General features: G+C 40.4%; 1 protein-coding gene across 1 annotated transcript; it reads left to right on the top strand.

The window, feature by feature from the left end:
* The first annotated feature begins 3,702 nt into the window (after nt 1-3,702).
* LOC122751994 (thioredoxin domain-containing protein 8-like) lies at nt 3,703-23,411 on the top strand. Its single transcript, XM_043999265.1, has 4 exons — nt 3,703-3,723; nt 6,786-6,890; nt 17,621-17,680; nt 23,289-23,411. Exons 1-4 carry the CDS (start codon nt 3,703-3,705, stop codon nt 23,409-23,411), a joined length of 309 nt encoding a protein of 102 aa, XP_043855200.1.
* The last annotated feature ends 1,372 nt before the right edge of the window (nt 23,412-24,783 follow it).

Below are 24,783 nucleotides of genomic sequence, written 5' to 3'. Positions count from 1 at the left end.
CACATGTGTGTTCTTAAACAACTGATAAATATGTGTTGACCCTATGATAAAACAAACCACCAACCAAAAAAATATTATAAACAACTTTATCAGCTATTTTGAAGAAAACTATCAATCAAAGGGTTTGTTAAGCAACATAGGAACCCCCATAGTGAAAAGTAGAAAAACCTGCCTGAGAACCCAAGCCATTCCTAGGGCATGATGAGGGCTGGCTGCTGTTCTCACCACACTTGAAAGACGAAGTCAGTGTTCCCTAGAGGGCATGGATGATTGGTTGACTAGGATTTGCCAGTGGACCATCCCAGAGGGCACTTGGCTTCTGACCTTCAGCTGGGCAAACAGTCAGTCCTAGGGGCAGCTAGATGGCACAGTGGATAGAGCACCGGCCCTGGATTCAGGAATACCTGAGTTCGAATCCGGCCTCAGACATTTAACACTAGCTGTGTGACCCTGGGCAAGTCACTTAACCCCAATTGCCTCACCAAAAAAAAAAAAAAAGAAAAGAAAAAGAAACAGTCAGTCCTATATGAAGTATGCTTAAAGGAAGCTCTAAGAGGCCAGGTTAAGGTTTGTTCTTATAGGGTATTCTTTGCATCCTTTAACTCATTAAGTTTGCTTGCTTGCATCGAGAAGTGCATTTCTAGTGTGTTTCCATCAGCAAAGGTATAACTAGTTACACACTGACAGCAGTGTAGATTACAGCATCCCATTTTACTCTTGTTCAGTCATTTCAGTGGTATCTGACTCTGTGATTCCATTTGGGGTTTTCTTGGCATAGATACTGGAGTGGTTTGCCATTTCCTTCTCCTGCTCATTTTACAGATGAGGAAACTGAGGCAAACAGGGTTAAGTGACTTAGGCAGCTCTAATGACTGCTTGTCCTTTACTATGAGTTTAAAGCTGCCTTTTTTCTACTCACACCAATTTGTTTCTATTTCCTTCATTAGTTACCCAGGTTGTATCTATCTCTTCTGAAGGGTAACCTTGCCTTTGGGTCGGCCTGCCCTCCTCCCTGCTGGCCCTTGGACTTTGAATGCCCAGCTGAGGACCTCATCTTGATTTGCAAGCCTTAGAACGTACAGCACTTTGATAATGGGAGCATTTTGCAACTTTCCTAGGTTTGCCAAGACTACCTAATCTCCTTTTAAAATCAAATGTTCTCTGTCCCCACCCTCCGTTATTTGCTCCAAGCCTGAGAAAACCCTATTATTAATCAATCACCAGCTTCACTTAAGGCCTATCATTGTCTCAGACTTTTCACTAGCAAGTGGGTCTGACTTGACTGGGGCTTCACTAAAGCCTGGCTGGTACCTCCCCTGGCCTATCTTAAGTAACAACACTAGAAAGTAATCACTGAAATGACTACAGCATGGGTAAGTTTGGCAGCAAAGAGAAGGAGATGTCAAATAGGAGCACTAGATGTACAGGTTAAATATTCTATGGTCAATGAATCTGAATGCTCAAAAGAATAACTTTCAACCAAATGTCACTGTGATAAAGCCCCAAATATGCTGTGAATTACCAAAAAACAAACAAAAAAACCCCCACCACATAAGGTTCCCTCATGATTTAATTATAAATTAACTTTTCTTCTGACATGACAATAGAAGAGCTTTTTAGAAATTTCTGATAATAATGAGTATTTATTGAGTGCCTACTGTGTGCCTATAAACTGTACTAGGTGCTAGGGAGATAAGTACAAAGACTGAAACAGTCCCTACTTACAATAGCTTATGTTTTAGTTATATATAAAAACACTTGCAGCACAAATATAAAGTGAATAAAATAAAAGGGACAAAATACGATGTGGTTTAAGAGGCGGTGTACTAGTAGCTGGGGCAATCAGGAAAGGCCTATGCAAAAGATGGTGCCTGAGAAGCATCATAGAGGAAGAGAGAGGCTCTTGGAGGTTAGTGTTTTCCAGGCATATGGAAGTTGGTTCAAAGGTACAGAGATGAAAGATAGTATCCTGTGTAGGGAACAAAGAGAAGACCAGTTTGGCTGCATCACATGCTGCCAGAGGAGAAGCAATGAGGCTGGGAAAATCATTTGGGGCCAGGTTGTATAATGTTTTCAACGTGAAACAAGAATTTATTGTTTATCCTCGAGACAAAAAGATCATGGAATTGATTGAATAGGACAATCACATGGTCAAATCCGTGCTTAAGGAAAATTAGGTAAGATGGACTGAAAGGTTTTGAGAGAGGGATACCAATTAGAAAGGTGTTTTAATGATCTAGGAGAAAAGTGATGAAGGCCTAACCTAAGTTGGTAATTGGGTGATGAAGAGAAAGAAGGGGTCATCTGTGACCAGTAGTCTGAAGCTGCAAAGGATGAACTACTGTTCTGGAAATGAATGCATGAGCAACAGAGAAGCAATTATCCACCCCCACCCCCACCCCCACCCTGCCTCCCCCAACCTACCCACCTCCAAGTTCTCCTGTCTCCATTTGAGGGCACCATCATTTTCCAATCACCCAGATTTGCAACCTGGGAATCACGCAGAACTTCTCCCTTTCCCTCATCAAATTAGTCAATCTGCTTTATCTGAGAATGAATCTTGACTAGTCTCAAATGATGTGGGAGAACCAAGATTCACATCTCAGAATCTCCCAAACAAATAGAGTGTGAGAGGAGGTCATAGTGAGTAGTAATAAAGAGTGATTTGGGGGGCAGCTAGGTGGTGAAGTGGATAGAACACCGGCCCTGGATTCAGGAGGACCTGAGTTCAAATCCAGCCTCAGACACTTAACACTAGCTGTGTGACCCTTGGCAAGTCACTTAACCCCAATTGCCCTGCAAAAAAAATTTTAAAAACCACCACAACAACAAAAACCAACAAAGAGTGATTTTGGTGTTATGGCTGAATTTTAGGCTAAAAGCATTTCAGTGTAGAGAAAAACTAGTCCTGGAAATTAAAATAGGATCTTTTGGTTTGAATAGGAGAGAATATTATCCCAAGGTTATGAACAAAGCAATCAAAAGACATTAGTAGAGTTCTCATTAAGGGCAAAGGGGTTTCTTCTGGACGGTCACAAATTTTAAAAATACCTTCATGCTTTTTGGAGCCAAAGTTCAGAATTTCAGAGTTCTGAGCCAAATACATTCCAACTATATTGTCTAGTATCTACAGAAAATCTTATCATAATCAGAAAAAAGTTAGCTTCCTTTCATATTTCTCTAACATTCAGTGAGTTCTGAGAAATCAAAAACACTATCAGGGCAATTATTTCCCTTTTTTGTTAAAACACTGAGTAAAATATTGAGATTCCTTCTACAGAAGGTCTATGTTTGAGTCATAATACCACAGAAATCTTATTACATACTGTAATTATGACTTTGGGGCATGTTTTTCAACTGTAAAAAGAATCCCATGAGATGTGAAACATTTTCTCACTTTTATTCATTCTCTCCCCCAGAACATAGGAAGGTTTTAAGAATGTTGGTCAGGCAGATTAGCTAGGCTGAAGCTGAAGCCTTCAGAAAACCTGAAATAGAAACCCTCAGTGAGCCCCACTTGGCCAAGTCACAGCAAAACAGGAAAATGGATCCAGAGCCCACTGAAGTTCTAGGTTCTAAGATGACGTAGGTGGTGATGTCACAGAAACCTCAAGCCTGACTATTTAACAAGGAACATACAATTGCTGGTGTTGGAAGTACTGAGCAAACTTAGCCTGCACTTTGTCTCCCTAGGCATTCATTATGCAGAGCATTAAAAACATGGTAAGTATTTGGTTTGAGCAGCTGTTTCTTAAAGACCTTTACTTTGAGTGACCTGCAGAAGAGAAAAGAGAAAGACATTTGATAGGCGTAAGGATGGTTTCCTAGTGCAATAGTCAGTGATTCTCATGGAAATGTATAACACAGGGCCTTCCACATAGTAGGCCCTCAAATATCTGTTAAAATGAATTGAATGCCTTTTCAAAGCTGTTATGTAGCCAAGAGCAGAGTATCATAGAATCATAGAAACTAGAGCTGACAGGGACCTCAGAAACCATCTAATCCAACTGTCTCCTTTTACTAATAAAGAAACTGAGGCCCAGGGTGTTTTAAGTGACCTGCCCAAGGTCACACAGGTAATGAGCGTCAAACATTGAACAATATTCAGCAACATTCAAACAATGGTCCTCTGTATTTTTTCCACTATACAAATATTTTTTGATAGACTGTCCAGAAGAATTGCTTTCCATGAAAAGCATCCACAGGTAAATTACCCAATAGTAATTTTGTTTTCTTCTTTTTATTTTTATCCAAGTTCCTACTGTGTCAAATTCATAACCCACTGATCACTAGTTCAAGGTTTAAGGCAAGACTGAGATTGTTAAATCTTGCTTTTGTTTCCCCCACTAAAAATGATCCCTTTACCTTCAAATTTCTCAAAGCACTTTTCCTAGATCTTTTATGGTTATTGGTATATATCTTTCCTCTTACCACGACCACCACCATCATCATCCTCAAACTCCCCCCATTTCCATCTCTAATTAACATGTAAGCTCTTTGAGACAGTGTGTATTTCATGCCTACTTTTTGCTATTTCTCACATTTAAAAAAATTTTTGGAGGGGGGTAGTCTGGATCTGTGATTTCACTGATATGTGAGAACTCCCAGTTTGGAAAATCCCTTCATCTGTGCAGATTAGACATTCATCTGTAAATTATAGCTTTGGAGAGTTGCCTGAACCACTGAGAGGTTAAATGACTAGCCTTTGCCCACTCAGCTAGTATTTCTTATGGCATTATGGGTATAGCCTTAGACTTGGAGTCACAAAGACCTAATTTCAAATCTAGACCAAGGTACCTCAAAAAGCCACATTACTTTTCTTAGTCTCAGTTTCAAATGGCAATAATAACATCTATAGTACTGACTTAGGAGAGCTACTGTGAGGATCAAATGAGATAATGCATATAAAGGGCTTATATAATTAGAGTTGGAACTTAAACTTAGGTCTTCACAACTCTGAGGTTGGTCCTCTATCCGCTATAACATACTGCCTCTCCTCACCCATAATAGATATTTTTCAAATTTTATTGACAAACCTCAACTTTTGGTGCAAACACTAAAGATCTATTTTCAAAATCCTAGTCTCTACTGTTGCCTCTCTTTACTAAGAGTAACCCAAGAGCGGGGCAGGTAGGTGGTGCAGTGGATAGAGCACTGGCCCTGGAGTCAGGAGTACCTGAGTTCAAATCCAGCCTCAGACCCTTGATACTTAGTAGCTGTGTGACCCTGGGCAAGTCACTTAACCCCCATTGACTCACTTAAAAAAAAAAAAAAGAGTAACCCAAGATTCTAAAAATCATCTCCTTATGATGTTGATGACAAATATTTTTCCAATGATCTCTACCTCTTCCACTTCAAGGGATAGTTGTTGTTGTTCAGTCATGTCTGACTCTTCATGACCACGTTAGGTATTTTCTTAGCAAAGATGCTAAAGTGGTTTGCAATTTCCTTCTCTAGCTCATTTTACAGATGATGAAACCGAAGCAAACAGGGTTAAGTGACTTGCTCAGGGTCACACAGCTAAGCAAGCATCAGGGGTCAGATTTGAAGTCAGAAAGATGAGTCTTCCTGACTGCAGGCCTGGTACTCTCTATTCGTCTGTCCACTGTGAGACCTAATTTGCCAGTAACCACCATGAAAAAGTAAATGAATGAATGTTTTGAATACTATCTCTGAAAGATAATTGGCTTCTGCTCTAGGAAGTAGGAAACAGAGGGTTGTTGCTTCTGGTTTTTACCTGTTTCTTCAGTTTCATATTTTTCTGATTTCTTTGGGAAATTACATAGATGATTTAATTGATTGTCAGTCTAGGCATCCTTGTTAGGAAGAGTTAGGGCCTTTTGTCCCCTGGATCTATGCAAAACACATCAAAGTTAAGGAAACCTGTCTTCTACTGTAGCAAAGGGAATTTATTAATTAGGAATGCCAATCAAAGGGAGTTAATTGGACTTTAGTAGATGTTTTTTAAAACACCTCTTCAAGTTTACATCCTGGGAAAATGCTCAAATTCATGAATTTTATTAACTACCATTTACATGATAGTATGAAAAATAAATACATAAATGACCCAAAGCATTAGCTCTGTTCTCTTTTAGATCTCTGTAATGCATGGGTAGCTGGTACATTTGACACACAAGGGGGAAACCAGTGAAAATTTTAGAAGAAAAAAAATGTTATTTTAATCCTCTCTGCAAAATTATGGCAATGTTATACAATTGATAGTGCACTCCAGTAGGAATAAGGAGACAGCTTTTAGGCCCCATTCTGCTATCGATAAGCATTTATTAGGCCCCTACTATGTTCCAGACACTTTATGTTAGGCTTTTTACATCTTATGGAGGAAGATAACAGGTACAAAAATTATATGAGTTCTCTATCTGTATGATACTAGGCAAGCCATATTACTTTGTAGGCCTCAGTTTCCTCATTCGTAAAAGGTCTTTCTCCTGATGGAAGCTAGGTGGTACAATGGATAGAGCACCACGTTTGGAGTCAGGATTTATCTTCCTGACTTAAAATCTGGCCTCAGACACTTACTAGCTCTGTGACCCTGGGCAAGTCACTTAACTTTGTTTGCCTCAGTTTCCTCATCTGTAAAAATGAGCTGGAGAGAGAAATGGCAAACTAGTAACCAGTATCTTTGCCAAGAAAGTCCCAAATGGGGTCACACAGAATCAGACACGACTGAAACAATACAATAACCAAGGTCCTTTCCTCTAGCTCCCTGATTCTTTGACTCATGCATAGTTACTAAACACATTTTCTCGTTCTTGTGCTTGTTTCAGAGTGAATTTGAGAACTTTCTGAAGAGTGCTGGTTCCAAACTTGTTGTCGTTGACTTCTCAGCAAAATGGTGTGGTCCATGCAAAAGAATTGGCCCTGTTGTTCATGTAAGTATAACCAACTTCTCTTCTAAATTCTTTTTTTTTTTTTTGCGGGACAATGAGGGTTAAATGACACACAGCTAATAAGTGTCAAGTGTCTGAAGCCAGATTTGAACTTAGGTCTTCCTGAATGCAGGACCATCACTTTATGCACTGCACCACCCAGCTGCCCCCTTTCCTAAATTCTTCAAGGAGATTTAAAGAACTTTAATATGTTTCCTTGCCACTCTTGAAAGATGGACATTTGAAAAATGTGTATTGCTATGGACCTGTTTTTTCTGCAGCACCTCAGCTATTGGAATATAAGCTCTCCAAGGGCAGTGACATTCATTTTTGTCTTATATGCTTATGCACCCAGAACAGTGCCTGGCACCTAGAACTATGCTTGAGAAACCCTTGTTGGTTTTCTGATCATTAGAACTGAGTTAAATACACCATGTTCCAAGTTAAGATAAGAGGTGATTAATCCAGATACCCAGGAGTTAAAGTTGTTTTTCCTTTTTTATTAATTCCTTTTAAAAAAAAATTATATTATTTTGGGGGGGCAGCTAGATGGTGCAGTGGATAAAGCACTGGCCCTGGATTCAGGGGGACCTGAGTTCCGATCCGGCCTCAGACACTTGACACTTACTAGCTGAGTGACCTTGGGCAAGTCACTTAACCCTCATTGCCCTGCCCCCCCCAAAATGACATCAATAAAAAGTTTGTTGTTTTAGGGGCAGCTAGATGGCACAGTGGATAGAGCACCAGCCCTGGAGTCAGAAGTACCCGAGTTCAAATCCAGCCTCAGACACTTAACACTTACTAGCTGTGTAACCCTGGGCATGTCACTTAACCCCAATGGCCTCACTAAAATATATATATATATAATTTTTTACTAACTTTTTTTATTTCACATTCATTCCCAAATATACCTCTCCTACTCAACAAGTCATTTCTTATCAAGAAAATTTAAAAGGAAGAGAAAAAAGTTCAGCAAAACTTACTGATGAGTCTGATAGCATAATCAATATTCCATACTCATAGTTGCCCACTTCTGCAAAAAAGGAAAAGAGGCGCATTTTCTAAATTCTGTTGTGAGGCAAAATTTGATTATAATGACACAAAATGTAATCTTTTTTTGTTGTGGTTCTTTCCTAGTACTTTGTTGTATTCCATATATATATAAAATAGATTTCCTGAGTCTGCTTACTTTACTCTGTATCAATTCATATGTCTTCCCATACATCTCTGAATTCATTTTTTATATTTCTTATGGCACAAATTTCATTAATGTGCCACAATTTGTTTAGCTGTTCCCCAATAGATAGGCATCTATCTTTGTTTCCAGGTCTTTAAGAGCTGCTAGAAATATTTTGAGGTTTGGCACTTTTTTCTTCATTTGAGCTCCTTGGCTGTGTATTCCTGTGTTAGATAGCTGGGTCAAAGGCCATGTCACTTTGGGGGTATTTTAGACACTTTGATGGGAGTGGGGGTAGATAATTCCAAATTTAATGTTGCTGCTTTTCAATGAAAACTTCGGCAAAGAAATCCAAGGTGTAAAGATACCACATGGACTGATGAATTTATTCTCCCTTCCCTTCAAATTGGAATAAGCTTTTAGCAGACCCCAAAAGAAATGCATAAAATATTAGACTGATCTACAGACAAAGGTCATAAAGAGGTGGAGGACTGGAATTTCCTTTTCTGGAGATTGTTAAAGTTAGGTTTCATACCCTTCCCTTGAGAAAAATTTGAGTGATCTTCCCTGAAGATAGAAGGATAGACCAGATGACCTTAAAAAAAAAAGTATTGAAACCTTTGGGTTGTGTGGTTTTTTTAAATCATTTTCATGTGCAAATATATCCCTCCCTTATAACAAAGATTACAAAAGAGGAAAAAGTAGTTGAATAAAATTAACCAACACATTGACCAAACCAGAGGGTATATGTGGTGTCTCATGTCCATGATGTCCAAAGTCCAGTGACCCCTCAACTCTCACCCTGACCCTAGAAAAGAAAAAAGGAAGGTGAATCCTTGTGTCTCTTCTTATGGGTCAAGCTTTCACTCCAAAGTAGGGTGCATGGAGACCAGAGAGTGATCCGTGCGTGTGCATGAAGAAAATATTAGAACTGAGGAGAGCAAACTTGCAGCTGCTGCCTCACCACCGTTCTCCTTTACCTGCCCCTGTGATAGGAGGTCGGCCAGCCCTAAACACTTCTCCCTAAGCAAAGAGGCTGGTAGGAAAGTCCCCACCCATCCTTGTCCTCCCTCCCCCATCCCCATTTCAGCAAAACACTCCTTGTATGTCCCATGGCCAAGGCTCTGCATACCATCCTCACCCAGGAACCATGAACTCTAACAATGACAGACCCTGCTTTCCCTAGAGCTAAGACCCTCCAGGGCCTCACCCTAGGAAGGGGCTGGGACAGGGTAGGGTTCCCACACATACTACACTCCACCCCCAGGAGAGCTAGGAAGCAAACTGCTAAAACTCCTGGTCGGGCCCAGGAAGCAATGGAAATTGGCAAACCTTACCTTCCTGGGAGTCATTAACCTGGGCGCCCAGGAGATAAAGTTACTTTGCCTTTTTTTTTTCTTTGCATCTTTTCTTTTGAGTTGTATTATTTCCTTTCCTGGGCCTCACTCTCAGGGATGAATATGCTTCACAACGTGGTATAAAATGGGTCCAACCACCCAGGAGTCCTCCATGATCCCCCAAAGCCAGGGTGGCCCCGGAGGGGGACACGCCTCCTGAGGATACAGATTCCTCATGGCACCTCCCCCACCCATAGAATGAGGGAGGTTGCTGGCAGCTGACCAAGCCCTGCAGCGGGCAGAGGCTAAGCAGAGCAGATACGGGATTAACCGACAGGCCAACAGAGCAGCAGCATCTAGCCAAAGAGGAGAGGAAGGAGTGGCTATTGAAGCTGCAGCTTCTGATGCCACAGCCAGCGCCACCCCTGCTGCTTCCAGAGAACCCGGAGCTTGTGTCACCAACCTCTCAAATCAGCAACCCTGCTCCCAATATCCAAACAAATCCATCAGACAGCTTGGAGAGAAACAAAGACCATCCACCTCCAGGAAACTAGGACATCATGTCATCTCCCCTGGGTCTCTCCCTTCTCTGCACCTGAAAAAGCCACTCTCCAGCCCTGAGATCTGACAGTTGACAGGCCAGGCTTCAATCCTTCCATGCATCTTCTCCATGTGCGTGCACACACACACACACACACACACACACACACACACACACACCCCCGGAAGATGGAAATTTACTAGTAGAATTTCCCTCAGGCTTCAATCCTTCCATGCATCTTCTCCATGTGCGTGCACACACACACACACACACACACACTCCAGGGCCAATGCTCTATCCACTGTGCCACCTAGCTGCCCGGCAGTTCTCTTAAGACTGTATATTAGGGGGCAACTAGGTGGCACAGTGGATAGAGCACCGGCCCTGGAGTCAGGAGGACCTGAGTTCAAATCTGGCCTCAGACACTTAACACTTACTAGCTGTGTGACTCTGGGCAAGTCACTTAACCCCAATCGCCTCGCTAAAAAAAAAAAAAAATAATAATGCATAGGGGCAGCTAGGTGGTGCAGTGGGTAAAGCACAGACCCTGGATTCAGGAGTACCTGAGTTCAAATCCGGCCTCAGACACTTATCACTTACTAGCTGTGTGACCCTGGGCAAGTCACTTAACCCCAATTGCCTCACTAAAAAAAAAAACAACAAAAAAACAAGAGAACTGCCTAGAACACTGAGAGGTTGCGGCTTATTCAAGGTCACACAGTTACCCAGATATGTCAGAGACAGGACCTGAACCGGGATCTTTCTAGTTCTCTATCCATATCATTCTATATTTTTAATATAATGTACATAATAGATTAACTATATTATATTTAATATAATATACATAATATATAATTGTACTGTATATAACATAAATATACATATTTGGGGGTACACCCCCCCCCAAATTTTTGCTGATAAGGGTACAAAAAAATTTTTTAAAAGATAATTTCCTAAAGGACTTTTCAAGAGCCTTACCTGCCCTAAGATTCTATATCATATCAGGAAGACGTGCTGACTGGCAAGTCACTCTCTACTTTCAGCTGTGGGTTCCTTGGTTGCAGAACTGGTTTTAGAGAGACATCTGTGATGTAACATGATTCCTAGAACATAAATACAATATCTCCAAAGGGTCAGGCTCACTGCAGCTTCATTTTCCATGAGTTTGTGAGAAAGTGTGTGATTGAGCCAAGCCATACAGTGAATTCAGAAAGCTAAAAGAACTGCTTTTCCCCATTAGGAACAACTGTGCTTTATGGTGTGTTAACAGGGAAAGTTAATGCACAGAAACCAGCCGCTGCCTCTGGGGAAAGTTGGATTTCACAAGCCCTTTTTCAGATCAGATGCCTTCTTTAGAGAAATGCTCTACCACCCTTGATCTTCATAAAAAGGGTAATGAAAAAGAAGCTGGGGTGGGGAGGACAAAAAAGGAGTAATTGATTTGGAATGTAACCTGAGAAGCAACTGTATCCTCCCCAATAGTCCCAGGAGAGTGAGAGTTCTTAACCTATTTTTTGTCTCAAAGGGCCATTTTGACAGTCTGATGAAGCCTGTGGACTCCTCAGAATAATCTTTTTTAAATATATAAAACAGAATAAAGAGGATTACAAAGGGAATTGATTATATTGAAATACAGTTATCAAAATATACTTTTTAAAAGATTAAAAGCTGCTGACTTGGAAAGAAGAGTGTAAAAATTTAGGAGTGGCACAATAGCCTATTTGCTCCCTGGAGAAAAAAGATTTATGGGGGCGGCTAGGTGACACAGTGGATAAAGCACTGGCCCTCAATTCAGGAGGACCTGAGTTCAAATCCGGCCTCAGACACTTGACACTTATTAGCTGTGTGACCCTGGGCAAGTCACTTAACCCTCACTGCCCCACCAAAAAAAAAAATTAGAATAGAACAGCTATTCCTAGTTGTTTGGGTTCTTCAAGGAAAAATTTCCCCTCCTATTGACTGCCTTACACTGTCATCTAGACCAGTCTCTGCTCTAGAGATTCTGGCTAAACCTCAACGATGCCTTTCCCTTGAAGGTTTACAAGCTACTGAGGGCATACAATATGTAAATATATAGTTAGATTCAAATTATATGCAAAATAAATAATTTAGAAGGGAGGCACTAACACAAGTAGAATTAGGAAAGCTTCTTATAGGAGATGACCCCTGAGTTGAAACTCTATGGAATGGAGCAGCTAGGTGGTACAGTGGATAGAGCACCAGACCTGGATTCAGGAGGACCTGAGTTCAAATCCAACCTCAGACACTTGGCACTTACTAGCTGTGTGACCCTGAGCAAGTCACTTAAACTTCATTGCCCTGCCAAAAAGAAAAGAAAGAAACTCTATGGAAGACAGGGATTCCAAGAGGCAAATGAAAAGACAGAACACTTCAGGCAGGGAGCACCTAGCCTATGTAAGGGCATATTGGTAGGAGATAAAATCCCATGAACTGGCTAGCTCTTATGCCAGTATGATTGGAATGTAAGCTTCATGAAAAGGAATGTTTTGGGGTAGAGACAAGATGGTGGAGGAAAGGCAGTAAATGCTCAGAGCTCCTGACACAATTACTCCAAAAAACTCTAAACACAGCCATAAGACAACCTCTGTAGCAGCAGAACCCACAGACGGAAGGGCTGAGATTATTTTTCCAGCCAAAGATGGCTTAGAAGTTTGGCAGGAGGGGGTGAGTTTAACCCCAGGTCCCACCAACACAGATCCAGCCCCAGGCAGGCTGTGTCGGAAAAACTTACATCTGAGCCTCCAAATCAGGTGCAACGCCAGCATCTTCTGAAACTAAGCTCATGGTCTGGTGAGAGGTGAACGGCTGGTGAACGGCTGCCCAGGGTGGGAAATATAGGGGTGTCTATGGGAGCTGTGAGATTTAAAATTGGATATTAGATCATAAATCTCCCCTCTTTAACCTTTCCCTTAATTTATCTCCCAGACTAGTAAATGGAAGAAGCTTCTGGTTTTCTAGTTAGAGCTTTATTGTGTGGTAGTTACCAGGTGATGTTGATTAGAGGGATAGGAAAGTAGAAATACAAAACAAATAGTCTTAAGTCTAAGCTTAGTCTATATTCCATATAAAACTCACCAAAAGCCCAAGGCCACCTTTGGGGGGAGAGAGAGACCGAGTCAAGTGCGTGCTGCTAACCGCGAGCCGGGCTGAGTCGAACTCCAGTCAGTGTCTGTCTGTGCAGCGCAGTCAGGAGACCAGCAGAGCAGGAAAAAGATCCCAATTCCGTTCTCTCCTTGCCTTTTAAGCTCGCACCCTGGAAGTCGAGTGCGTAGCAGGCAGTCTGGCATGCATAGCAGGCGGACTGGTGTGCGTAGCTCATGCCATTGTTCTCTTCCCTGAAAGGGTGGTCCTTAAAAAAACTGGTGTCTCTCCATTATCACTAACCGACTGTTAAAACTTTTTACCACAGAGCTGAGGAGGAATTCAGCTGTCCTACCCCATTGGGAAACCAGGAAGAAATCTTTAGCAGCGGGAGGCCCAGGTCAGGGAGGGACACAGGCTCATCAGAGCTAACAACCACAGTAAACAAAATTTTGTTACCTGTTTAATTAGCAAGTTGTCCTGAGGTTATTTACAGACCAGAGCATAGGCTAGGCAAGTGAAGAACCTGCCCCTCCTTAAATCGTATCACCTAGATCCCCTGAAGCTTGGACAGTGTAGCCTAGAAGCAGGGCCCCATGTTAAGAAGGAGTTAAAAGTCAAGTAAAAGATGGGCAAGATGAGCAAGCAGAGAAAGCTGAGAACCATAGAAAGTTTCTTTAGTGACAAGAAAGATCGAGGTGCACCCTCAGAAGAGGATAGCAACGTCAAAGCTCCTACATCCAAAGTTTCCAAGAAAAATATGTATTAGTTTCAGGCCATAGAGACACTAAAAAAGGACTTTGAAGATAAAGTCAGCGAGGTAGAGGAAAAAATGGAAAGAGAAATGAGAGTGATGCAGGAAAGTCATGAGAAAAAATTCAACAGCTTGAAATGAAATGTGTTGATCTTCCTGGAAGGATAGTCTGGAGCCTGGCTGTGAAGGGCTTTAAATGCCAAAGAGAAACAATAAATAGGGAACCACAGAATCTTCTTGAGTAGGAGAGTGACCTCATCAGAGCTGTGCTCTAGGAATATGATTTGGTAGCTGTGTAGAGGATTAGACCAGAGGATGAATGCAGGAAAAACCACTTAAAAGAATATTGTTCCTAATATGGAAATAGGTTTAACAGGATTGTAATGTATAACCCATATCAAATTGCTTGCTGTCCTCCAGAGTGGGGAAGGAAGGGAGGGTAGGAGAAAAATCTGGAACTCAGAAAAAATATCTTTACATGTAATTGGAAAAATAATTAAAATAGATATTTTTAAAAAAAGAATATTGTTCCCAACTTATCCCTTCATGGATATGGGAGGTCTGCAGGTGTTACACATTGCACATGTTTTCAGACTTTTTCAATTTATCAATCAGTTGTGCTGACTTTTTTTTTTCTCTAAAAAAAACATCTATGGGACAGCTAGGTGGCACAGTGGATAGAGTACTGGCCCTGGATTCGGGAGAACCTGAGTTCAAATTCGGCCTCAGATGCTTGACACTTACTAGCTACGTGACCCTGGGCAAGTCACTTAAATCCAATTGCCTCACCAAAAAGCAAACAAACAAACAAAACCATTTGTTACTTGAGATGGTTCTTTGGGAGAGGAAGGGAAAGTTGGGATAAATATGGTGATATAAGAAACAGAAAATAGTGATGAAAAAATATTAGTCTCAATGACGAGTTGCCTGAATTAGGCTGGTTGTGATGGGAGAGAACAGAAAGATGGTTTATGTCAATGTATAAAGCAAGACATTGTGCAACAATAGTTATTTAAAAAAACAACAACAACAAACACAACCATTTGTTCTACTTAGGGCCCTGTAGATAGGTGCCACAGATGTCCTTGCTAGGTTGCTGAGAAACCACGCATTTTAAATAGAAGAGACACTCCTCTGAGGCTCTTGCTGTAGCTACTGAGAGACTGAGGAGCAACACTTGACAGAACAGTCCAGGTTGATGAAGCCTCACTCTCGTGTACATTTATTTCTGTGTCTTCCAATAATGGGTGTTGATCAAAAGAAGAAACGTTTAATGGACAGTATTTCCTTCATGACATATGAATCTTGGTAGATGATTTCTCAAGGAAAAAAAAGAAAAAAAAAACCCTATATTGGCTAGGTCCCAGGATCTTAAGTGCTCACTGATTCAATTTGACATTTTTAATTGAACTTAGTAGGAACTGAATGTACCTTGTCAGAAAGCCAGCCTCTTCTGTTTAATTTTTAAAAAGCATTTCCCATCTATCCTATTGACCATGATGTGAATTCTATTCCCCTAAATATGCTGCAACCCTATTATTCAAGGCCCCTAGGCATGAGAGATTGGATGGTGCATTTTCCCTGCTTTCCTGTGAATTATTGAACAAATGATGCCAACCTTGATACTGTACTTGCTTTCTCAATAGTAATTTGTCCACAATGAGATCATTTTAAAGTATTTTTTAAGGATAATATCATTTATAATGTAATTAATATGGTATCTATCAAGGAAGAGGAAGTTAACACTTTGGAAAGTTAACACTTCATTATATTGGTGTTTTAACCTGTATTGATTACATAGGTTAACCCTTATCCTAGAAGATTTTTTTCAGTTTTTCCTTCCCCCTCCTGCCTCACCTCGTAGTGATCTCTACCCATCAGCAGCCACTTAAACAATAGTTTTAGAAAGTTGCTTCAGATGGGCAGGGCTCAGCTGCAAGCACATAAGTTCACATTAAGTTGGAAGAGGGTGTTTTTTTTTTAAAACATTAAAAGGTCAATTTACATAGTAAGACCTATCATAAACCAAAAAACATATTATCTTTCAGACCCTGAAAATCTTTGAAAGATGTGAGAAGCTTTTGTGTTAGCAAAACAAAACAAAACAAAACAAAACAAAAAACCCAGATGCAAATCAGGTGCCCAGTGATTGGGAACTGGCTGAAATAAATTATGATTTATGAATGTCTTAGACTATTGTTGTACCTTAATAAATAATGAATATGAGGAATTTGAATAAATTTAGAAACACGTATAAACTAATACAGAGTTTGGGGTTTTGTTGTTGTTGTTTTGGTTTTTTGGTGAGGCAATTGGGGTTAAGTGACTTGCCCAGGGTCATACAGCTAGTAAGTGTTAAGTGTCTAAAGTTCAAATCCGTTTGAACTCAGGTCCTCCTGACTCCAGGGCCAGTGCTCTATCCACTGCGCCACCTAGCTGCCCCTAAACTAGTACAGACTGAAGTAAGTAGGACTAAGGAAACAACATATACAATATATAGAACACACAATAATATAAAGAAAATACTCAATGACATCAAATTCAGATTCATGATGTAATGGCTATTCATTATTCTAGAGGACTAATGATGAAATAGAGTCCCCTCCCCTCATAGGGAGGTGGTAGATCATAGAAGCAGAACATGGTCAACATGCCCATGGTGTATTTGGCTTAACTTTATTACAGGGTAAGGTTCTGGATCTGTGTGTTGGGGCAGGGAGGGTAGAATAGAAGGAAGTGACAACAATGTGGAAAAAAAAAACATTAAAACATAAGAAGAAAGAAAACAGATGCCAATATTATCCCAATTTATTTATCAAGGAAACAGGACCCCATCATTCAATTTGACACATATTGATTTAGCACTTGCTGTGTCTAGTAAGAGAGAGGAGGGTTTGGAGGGTGGGGGAGAAGAGATTAGGGTTTATTGCCCTATTGATTAGGGCAGTTGTCAAGGTGTTGGAAATACTAAATTAGGAAAAGAAGGAGAAGATCTGACATAAAGTCTTCCCAAGCATAAATCAAAGGTTAGGTGGGAGCCAAAAACTCAAGGGATTGAATGGAAAATATGAAACTGGGTACAGAAACAGCAATTTCAAGCTGGAGAAGTCAATACTAGATCAAGAAGTGTGTGGATGAGCTGACTGCTTGCCTGATTCAGTCTGTACCTCTCAAAGCTCTGTGCTTTTCTTCACAGCAGTAAAGGTAGGGGTCCCTCCTTGCCAGGCTGCACCAAAGCAGCTGTGGGATTGGACACCTAGTGTTGAGTTAGATGTCATGAGGTATACACCATCTAATACATAGTATGTGACCTGAAACCTTTTAATCTCATTGGAGAAGCAAGACATCCTAATATGATACAACCATACCACAATGTAAGGTTTATGGCAGATGTTTTTAATATAGCAAATGTTTTTATATGGCAAATTATCAAAAGTAGTAGTAGAGACAATAGGTTCAAAGGACAACATTGTAAAGAGATCTATGGCACATTCAGGTGCTTAATAAATGCTTATTGACTATTAATTGATTCTTTGATCATTTGATTGATTTCTGTTAAAAAGCCCCTGTTAAAACCTCTGACACTTAGGAGGCGGCTAGGTGGCGCAGTGGATAAAGCACCAGCCCTGGATTCAGGAGTTCCTGAGTTCAAATCTGGCCTCAGACACTTGACACTTTACTAGCTGTGTGACCCTGGGCAAGTCACTTAACCCCCATTGCCCTGCAAAAAAAACAAAAACAAAAAAAACAAAAAAACCTCTGACACTTGTTAATGTAAACTTATAGTGTACTAATTATGGATTCTTCCATTTTATTTTTAAGGAAATGGCTATGCGATATGAAAATGTAGTATTTGCCAATGTGGATGTGGATGCTGCAGCGGTAAGATGTTTAACCCCCACCCCCTCTCCCAGAATAATGTCCAGCCATAATGTGCACTGAATACCCAGCCTTACATATTGTACACTGCAGAATCTCAGAATTGAGAGCACCAACTCAATGAAAAAAAGAAAGTGTCCCTTCTACACATAATCACGAAGTAGTAATCTATCTTTTGCTTGAAGACCTCTAGCGGGGAGAAGAGGGTGACCTCTCCCAAATTGACCTGTTATACTTTTGGACATTTTCAAGTTTTGTTAGGAAATTATTTCTCTCCCCCCCCCCATTGTTCAGCCTGAATTTCCCTCCTTGTAACTTGTACCTGTTGTTCATAGGCCTGCCCACGGTGGTCAAACAGAAAGGTCACATCCCTATTCTTGAAAGCCCTTCAACACTGGCCCTGGATTCAGGAAGACCTGAGTTCAAATCCGGTCTCAGACACTTGACACTTACTAGCTGTGTGACCCTGGGCAAGTCACTTAACCCTCATTGCCCTGCAATTAAAAAAAAAAAAAAGAAAACCCTTCAGATTCTTGAAGATAGTTCTTATGTCTTTGCCCCAACCCCATTCACTTCTCCTAAACACCCTAATTACTAGTTACTAATCTAACTAGATTAAACACATTTCCCTGTGGGAAGGGAGTTCGGTTAGTAATTAGTTTTAATTGCAATGGAAATGTATTTGTTCATTCATTATCAAACTGTAATGAAAACTCCATGTAGTGCTTGGGTATAGGCTGCACTCTATAAGGATAGGGGCCTTTTTCACCCCCTTTGTGTAGGAAGGTTGGCATCTTCTCAGCAACAGATAGTCTTACTGAGTTGCCTAAGAGTGCCAGGAGGTCAAGTTACTTGCCCAGAGTTACACAGTTGACTCTATGTGTCATAGAAAGGACTTTGCCCCAGATCTTCCTAGTTCTAAGGCCAGATCGCTATCCACTAGGCCATGCTGCCTCCTATTTTACTATTTATTAGACTTCCATGCTTTAAATCCTAGGACATTCCAAAAGAGACAGAAATATTTTTTACCACTTCCTGCCCTATGGGGGGATCAGGGGAAAGAAAGGGGATAAAGGGAAGAGGAGAGTAAGTATTTACTTTATATGATTTTGAAGATGTTTTTGAAAATTCTTTAACTTTTTTTCCAATTCTTCTCACCAAAAATGTAATATTAGAGAACCATGAAGAAATTTCAGTGATGCATAATGTCTTTACAAATATACTTCTTTATATTCACTAATTTTAGCTGGGAAATTTTTTGATCAGTCATTTACAGTGAATTTTTCTAATCAAAATGAACGAACCAGGTACATTTTGTGAAAGTATGCTGACTCATAGTCTGTGACTCATTCATTAACTGAGGTTGTGAGACCACTGGAGTCTCTAAAAGTCACTAACACAACTGGTTAGGATGCAAAAGGATTATCATGTTTCAGGCTTCTTGCATTGATGCCAACCATTGACTGGAAATACCTAATTTTCTTCGGAGTCAGCCAAATCAAATACTATACATTCAGCCTGAACTTCTATCAGCATTCCTTTGGCCATTTGAGTGAAACCCCACATATTCTCTTCCACTGAAATTATTTGGTTTAATGTCTGCCATTCCTAACATGATGAAGATTCAATTCAATTCGAGAACATTTTTTGTTAGGCACAAAGGTTACAAATACAAACAAAAGAAATCATCCCTGCCCTCTAGGACCATTCTGCTGTAAAATCCTACATTCTCCAAAAAATCTTTCTCAACCCCTCTTAATTCTAGTGCCTTCCCTCTGTTTATAACTTCCAATTTAGGGGGCAGCTAGGTGGCGCAGTGGATAGAGCACTGGCCCTGAAGGCAGGAGGACATGAGTTCAAATCTGGTCTCAGACACTTGACACATACCAGCTGTGGGACCCTGGGCAAGTCACTTAACCCCAATTGCCTCACCAAAAAAAAAAAAATTAATTAAAAAAATATATATATATAACTTCCAATTTATCCTTCATATAACCTGTTTGTCTCCCCAATTCGAGTGTGACCTCCTTGCAAGCAAAGGACTGTGGGGTGGTTTTTTGGTGGGGAGGTTTTTGCCCTTCTTTGTATCCCTAAGACTTAGAACAGTGTTTGGCACAAAGTAGGCACTAAACAAATGCTTGTTAACTGACCGAGTAATAAATGCTTATCGATTGATCGAGCTATAGCTGCTGTCAAATATTAAAATATAGATTTTGTATCTACCTGTCTCCTACAAACAGATCAGAGAAATAATGTTTAATCTCTCCTACAAAATTAATAAATAGATCAGAGAAATGATAATATAATATAGCCTACTATTTTTTTTGTGGGGGTCAATGAGGGTTAAGTGACTTGTCCAGGGTCACACAACTAGTAAGTGTCAAGTGTTTGAGGGCAGATTTGAACTCAGGTCCTCCTGAATCCCAGGCCGGTGCTTTATCCACTGTGCCAACTAGCTGCCCCTTGCCTACTAACTAAATTAAAGAATATGATACCTGTCCTCATAGAAACAGGTCAGAGACAGACAGAAAAAGACATAATATCAATTTAATATTTTGTCCCAAGAAGAAAGATAACCCAACATGATCACGTGGAGACTTCCCTCCTAAGACAGAAGCTTCAGGGACTCCCCATTTCTGAGGGTTTATATGGATTTAGTCTATTGATTACAGGGTGTTGTCAGTTTCAATTGTATGATACAGAAATCAACCCAGAAGCCAAAAGCAGTTTAACAATTTCAGTTATAACAAGTATGGAGGGAATACAGAAGCATCATGATAAGACTACAGGATTCCAAAAAAGGATTTGACAAGGATAAGGATGCCCAGATGTTACCATAAGATAGGGACTTACTATCCTGAGGGAAAAGAAGTCACAAGGTAGGGTTTTGGGGTTTTTTTGCTCCTATTAACCCAGGGTTTCATAAAAAATATGTTCAGATAATAAGGTACCTCCATCAAATCCAGGTGATGCATATATTCATTTAACACTGCCAAATTGATATTCATAAAAAATCTGACAATGTCACTGCCCCATTCAAAAAAATCTTCAAATCAATCTTTCCATTGCCTCTAGGAAAAAATATAAACTTCTCAGCCTGGCATTTGAAGCCGTACACAATCTGGCTTCTACCTAGCATTTTTCATGACATCTCCCTCCCACCCCCACCCCCATGCCCCACTTCATACACTCCCCATTCCAGTCGAGCTTACCTGTGTATAGAATTATTTGAGGTTTTTATGACCCCATCTTTTGGCTAGAATTTACCCCTCCCCCAAACTCGCACTGGCCTAGGACTCAGGTTAGCACCTCCACAAACAGCATGATCCTCCACCTATTAGTTGTAGCCATCACCATGGTGCTGACACCTCACATCATCTGGCCTTAGACACTTGACACTTACTAGCTGTGTGACCCTGGGCAAGTCACTTAACCCTCATTGCCCTGCAAAAAAAAAAAAATTGGTCCCTACACCTGAGAGCTATCGCCTGTACTGGGCGTTCCATCTTCTACATTGGGCCTGTACTGCTTCCTTGGACTGTACTCCTCTCCTCCTTAGCACAAACTTCTCTTAAAATCCCCAGCTTCCTTCTAAGTCTCAGGTCATGAGGTTGCCTCCTAATCCCCTCAATTATTAGGGTTTTGTTTTTTTTAACTTTTATTTTTTTGGTGAGGCAATTGGGGTTAAGTGACTTACCCAGGGTCACACAGCTAGTAAGTGTTAAGTGTCTGAAACCGGATTTGAACTCAGGTCCTCCTAAATCCAAGGCCAGTGCTTTATCCACTGTGCCACCTACCTGCCTGCCTCCCTCAATTATTAGGACCCAATTCCCTATCAATTTTCATGTTATACCACATAACCCCACATACCCCAAGAAGACTGCCTTCTTGCCTTTGAGGCCAGCTTTCTTATTCCACTACACTGAGCATTTCTAGTAATTTATTTATTTGTTTATTTTGGCTTTATTGTGCTTTTCTTGGAGGCAATTGGAGTTAAGTGACTTGCCCTGGGTCACACAACTAATAAGTATCTAAGGCCAAATTTGAACTCAGGTACTCCTGACTCCAGGGTCAGTTCTCTATCCACCACACCACCTAGCTGTCCCTATTAATTATTTTTTTAACTCTTCTGAACATAAACTTAGGTTTGTTCTCTCCCCGAAGAAAGGAGAACTCACCTGAGTTCAAATCTGGCCACAGACACTTGACACTAGCTGTGTGACTCTGGGCAAGTCACTTAACCCCAAAATTGCCTCAAAAAAAAAAAAGAATACAAGAAAGGACATCTCATTAAGTTTGTAATTAGAATGAGATTTAAGTTAAAAAGTCCCACATTTCTGTTCAGTTTTTGAACCAACATAAATCTGTAACTCTTAGGGTTTTGGGGGGGGGGGGTTTTGTGGGGCAATGGGGGTTAAGTGACTTGCCCAGGGTCACACAGCTAGTAAGTGTCAAGTGTCTGAGGTCAGATTTGAACTCAGGTCCTCCTGAATCCAGGGCGGGTGCTTTATCCACTGTACCACCTAGCTGCCCCACCTGTAACTCTTTTTTTTTTTTTAATTTTTTTTTTTTAATTTTTTGCGGGGCAATGAGGGTTAAGTGACTTGCCCAGGGTCACACAGCTAGTAAGTGTCAAGTGTCTGAGGCCGGATTTGAACTCAGGAACTCCTGAATTCAGGGCCGGTGCTTTATCCACTGCGCCACCTAGCTGCCCCCCACCTGTAACTCTTAATAGCATTAGTTTTCCTTTTCAAGTAAACAGATTGGTCATTCTTATGTAAAATGTTGAGTCTGTACTCCATCCATCATAACTGTTCAAATTGTATTGGCTCAAGGAAATCTCTGAGCCTCAGTTTTGCACAACTATAAAATGAGGAAGGATAAGAACAATTGTGCTACTTACCTCACAGGGTAGTGGCCAGGGTCAAGTGAGAAAATATACAAGTTCAATGAATATCAGCTATTATTATCTAACTTGTGTGTGTTCTAAAGGAATCTTAAATTTTTTCTCACCTCTGACTAATTTCTAGGCTACATAAAGTATATCTCAGAAAACCCTTACAAGGTTGGAAAGAATAGAACTCTCTGTCTCCCCTCCTAGTTGCTTCTTGAAATGTTAACCCTGTCATGTGGAAAGACAGCTTGGTGGATGCCTGAAGCATTAAGACATGAACAGCAGTTTCTTGGTTGTCAAGCTGCGAGGAATTCCTGGAGGACAGGAAAGTCTGTCACAGTGTCCTACTTCCTGTCAAAAGATATGAGTTCAAGTCATACAATGGGACACAATGTCTTCTATCCCTATGGGCAGTAATTCATGGTTACTTCAGGGCATTCAGTACAATATGATACATTAAGAGTAATCTGAAGCGGGGGCAGCTAGGTGGCACAGTGGATAAAGCACCGGCACTGGATTCAGGAGAACCTGAGTTCAAATGTGGCCTCAGACACTTGACATTTACTAGCTGTGTGACCCTGGGCAAGTCGCTTAACCCTCATTGCCCTGCAAAAAAAAAAAAAAAAAGAGTAATCCGAAGCATAGGATGCCTTGTTATAGATAGAGGGGATGTAAGTTAGTGATTGACATCCACCATTTTTTTTTCCTTTTTCCTAGGAGGTGGCCAGTTCTTGTCAAGTCAAATCCATGCCCACCTTTCAGATGTATAAAGAATCCCAAAAGGTATTTTACATCCCCATAGTAATTGGTAGTGGTTATATTCTGATTGTGGCAGGATAACAAGCAAGTCAGCCATGTTTCTTATTAATAACATTCTAAAAAATACTTAGTGTAGGCTGGCTGTTGATGAAAAACGCACTTGTGTATTTTGGTAAATTAACTGCGAAGTGAAAGAAAGGCATTCAAATATGTGGTTTATTCTGACACTTGGGAATTGCCTGAATTTATATGTCACTGGACTGCTTTGAGCCTGTTTCTTTATCTGTAAACCTAGAATAATAGTGATTACACTACCTACTTTGCAGGGTTATTATGAGGTTATTTAAACTTTGCAAAGCTTAAAGAATAATGTAAATGTGAATTGTTACGTGGTAATTGGTTGCATACTGAACAAAAACTTAGTTTAACCTTACATCACAGAAGTGCTATTCAAATCTGCAAATGACACAAAGCTGAATGAGATAGCTAATAAAATTCATAAGAACAAATATTTGAAATTATTAATGCTGGGCTGAAGTGACAAAAATAAAATTCAGTAAGGATAAATGTAATCTTTGGCAATTAAATTCAAAAAAATCAATTTCAGAAGTACAGAACTGGAGAGCCCTGGATTAGTAGTAGTTGTTTTTTTGTTTTGTATGTTATGATTTTTAAAATACAGTGTTTTGGGGGCAGCTAGGTGACACAGTGATTAAAGCACCAGCCCTGGATTCAGGAGGACCAGAGTTCAAAGCCAGCCTCAGACACTTGACACTTACTAGCTGTGTGACCCTGGGCAAGTCACTTAATCCTCATTGCCCTGCAATATATATGGTTTTTCACTGACTTTACATAAACATAATATGAACCAATAGTCTGATGTGGCTATGAAGAGACCTAATGAAATTTATTAATGTAAGAATATGGTATTAAGTACTAACTACAAAATATTGAATTGTGTCCCTAAACAGAATTATCCTTGTTACTCCTTCCTAATCATACAATTAGATAGGGTAAAGATTCCATGAAATAATAGTCCTACAATGCTTTGCACTGCTCAGATAAATCACTTTTAGAGTATTGAGTTTCATTCCAGGTACCACTTTTAGACTGAAAGGAAGAGGGGCATGGTAGGTTTCTGATATCATATTATATTATTTAAGGATCTAGTGATTTCTAGCCTGGAAAACAAAACACTAAAAGATACATAATTGTCTTTAAATACTTGAAAGACTGGGCAGCTAGGTGGCGCAGTGGATAAAGCCCCAGCCCTGGATTCAGGAGGACCTGAGTTCAAATCCAGCCTCAGACACTTGACACTTACTAGCTGTGTGACCCTGGGCAAGTCACTTAACCCTCATTGCCTTGCAAAAAAAAATTTTTTTTTTATTAAATAAATAAATATTTGAAAGACTTCATGTCCCAAAGAAAACCTCACCTTTCACAAGCAGCC

Source organism: Dromiciops gliroides, chromosome 1 (assembly GCF_019393635.1).
Source record: "Dromiciops gliroides isolate mDroGli1 chromosome 1, mDroGli1.pri, whole genome shotgun sequence".
NCBI classification, from domain to species: domain Eukaryota; kingdom Metazoa; phylum Chordata; class Mammalia; order Microbiotheria; family Microbiotheriidae; genus Dromiciops; species Dromiciops gliroides.
Note: the sequence above shows the minus strand (reverse complement) of the source record. Positions and strands in the feature narration are given on the sequence as shown.

Coding starts and splice junctions, on each gene's coding strand:
- LOC122751994 (XM_043999265.1), top strand. CDS start 3,703: ATGCAGAGCATTAAAAACATG. Junction 3,724..6,785: donor TGCAGAGCATTAAAAACATG/GTAAGTATTTGG, acceptor TGCTTGTTTCAG/AGTGAATTTGAGAACTTTCT. Junction 6,891..17,620: donor GAATTGGCCCTGTTGTTCAT/GTAAGTATAACC, acceptor TTTATTTTTAAG/GAAATGGCTATGCGATATGA.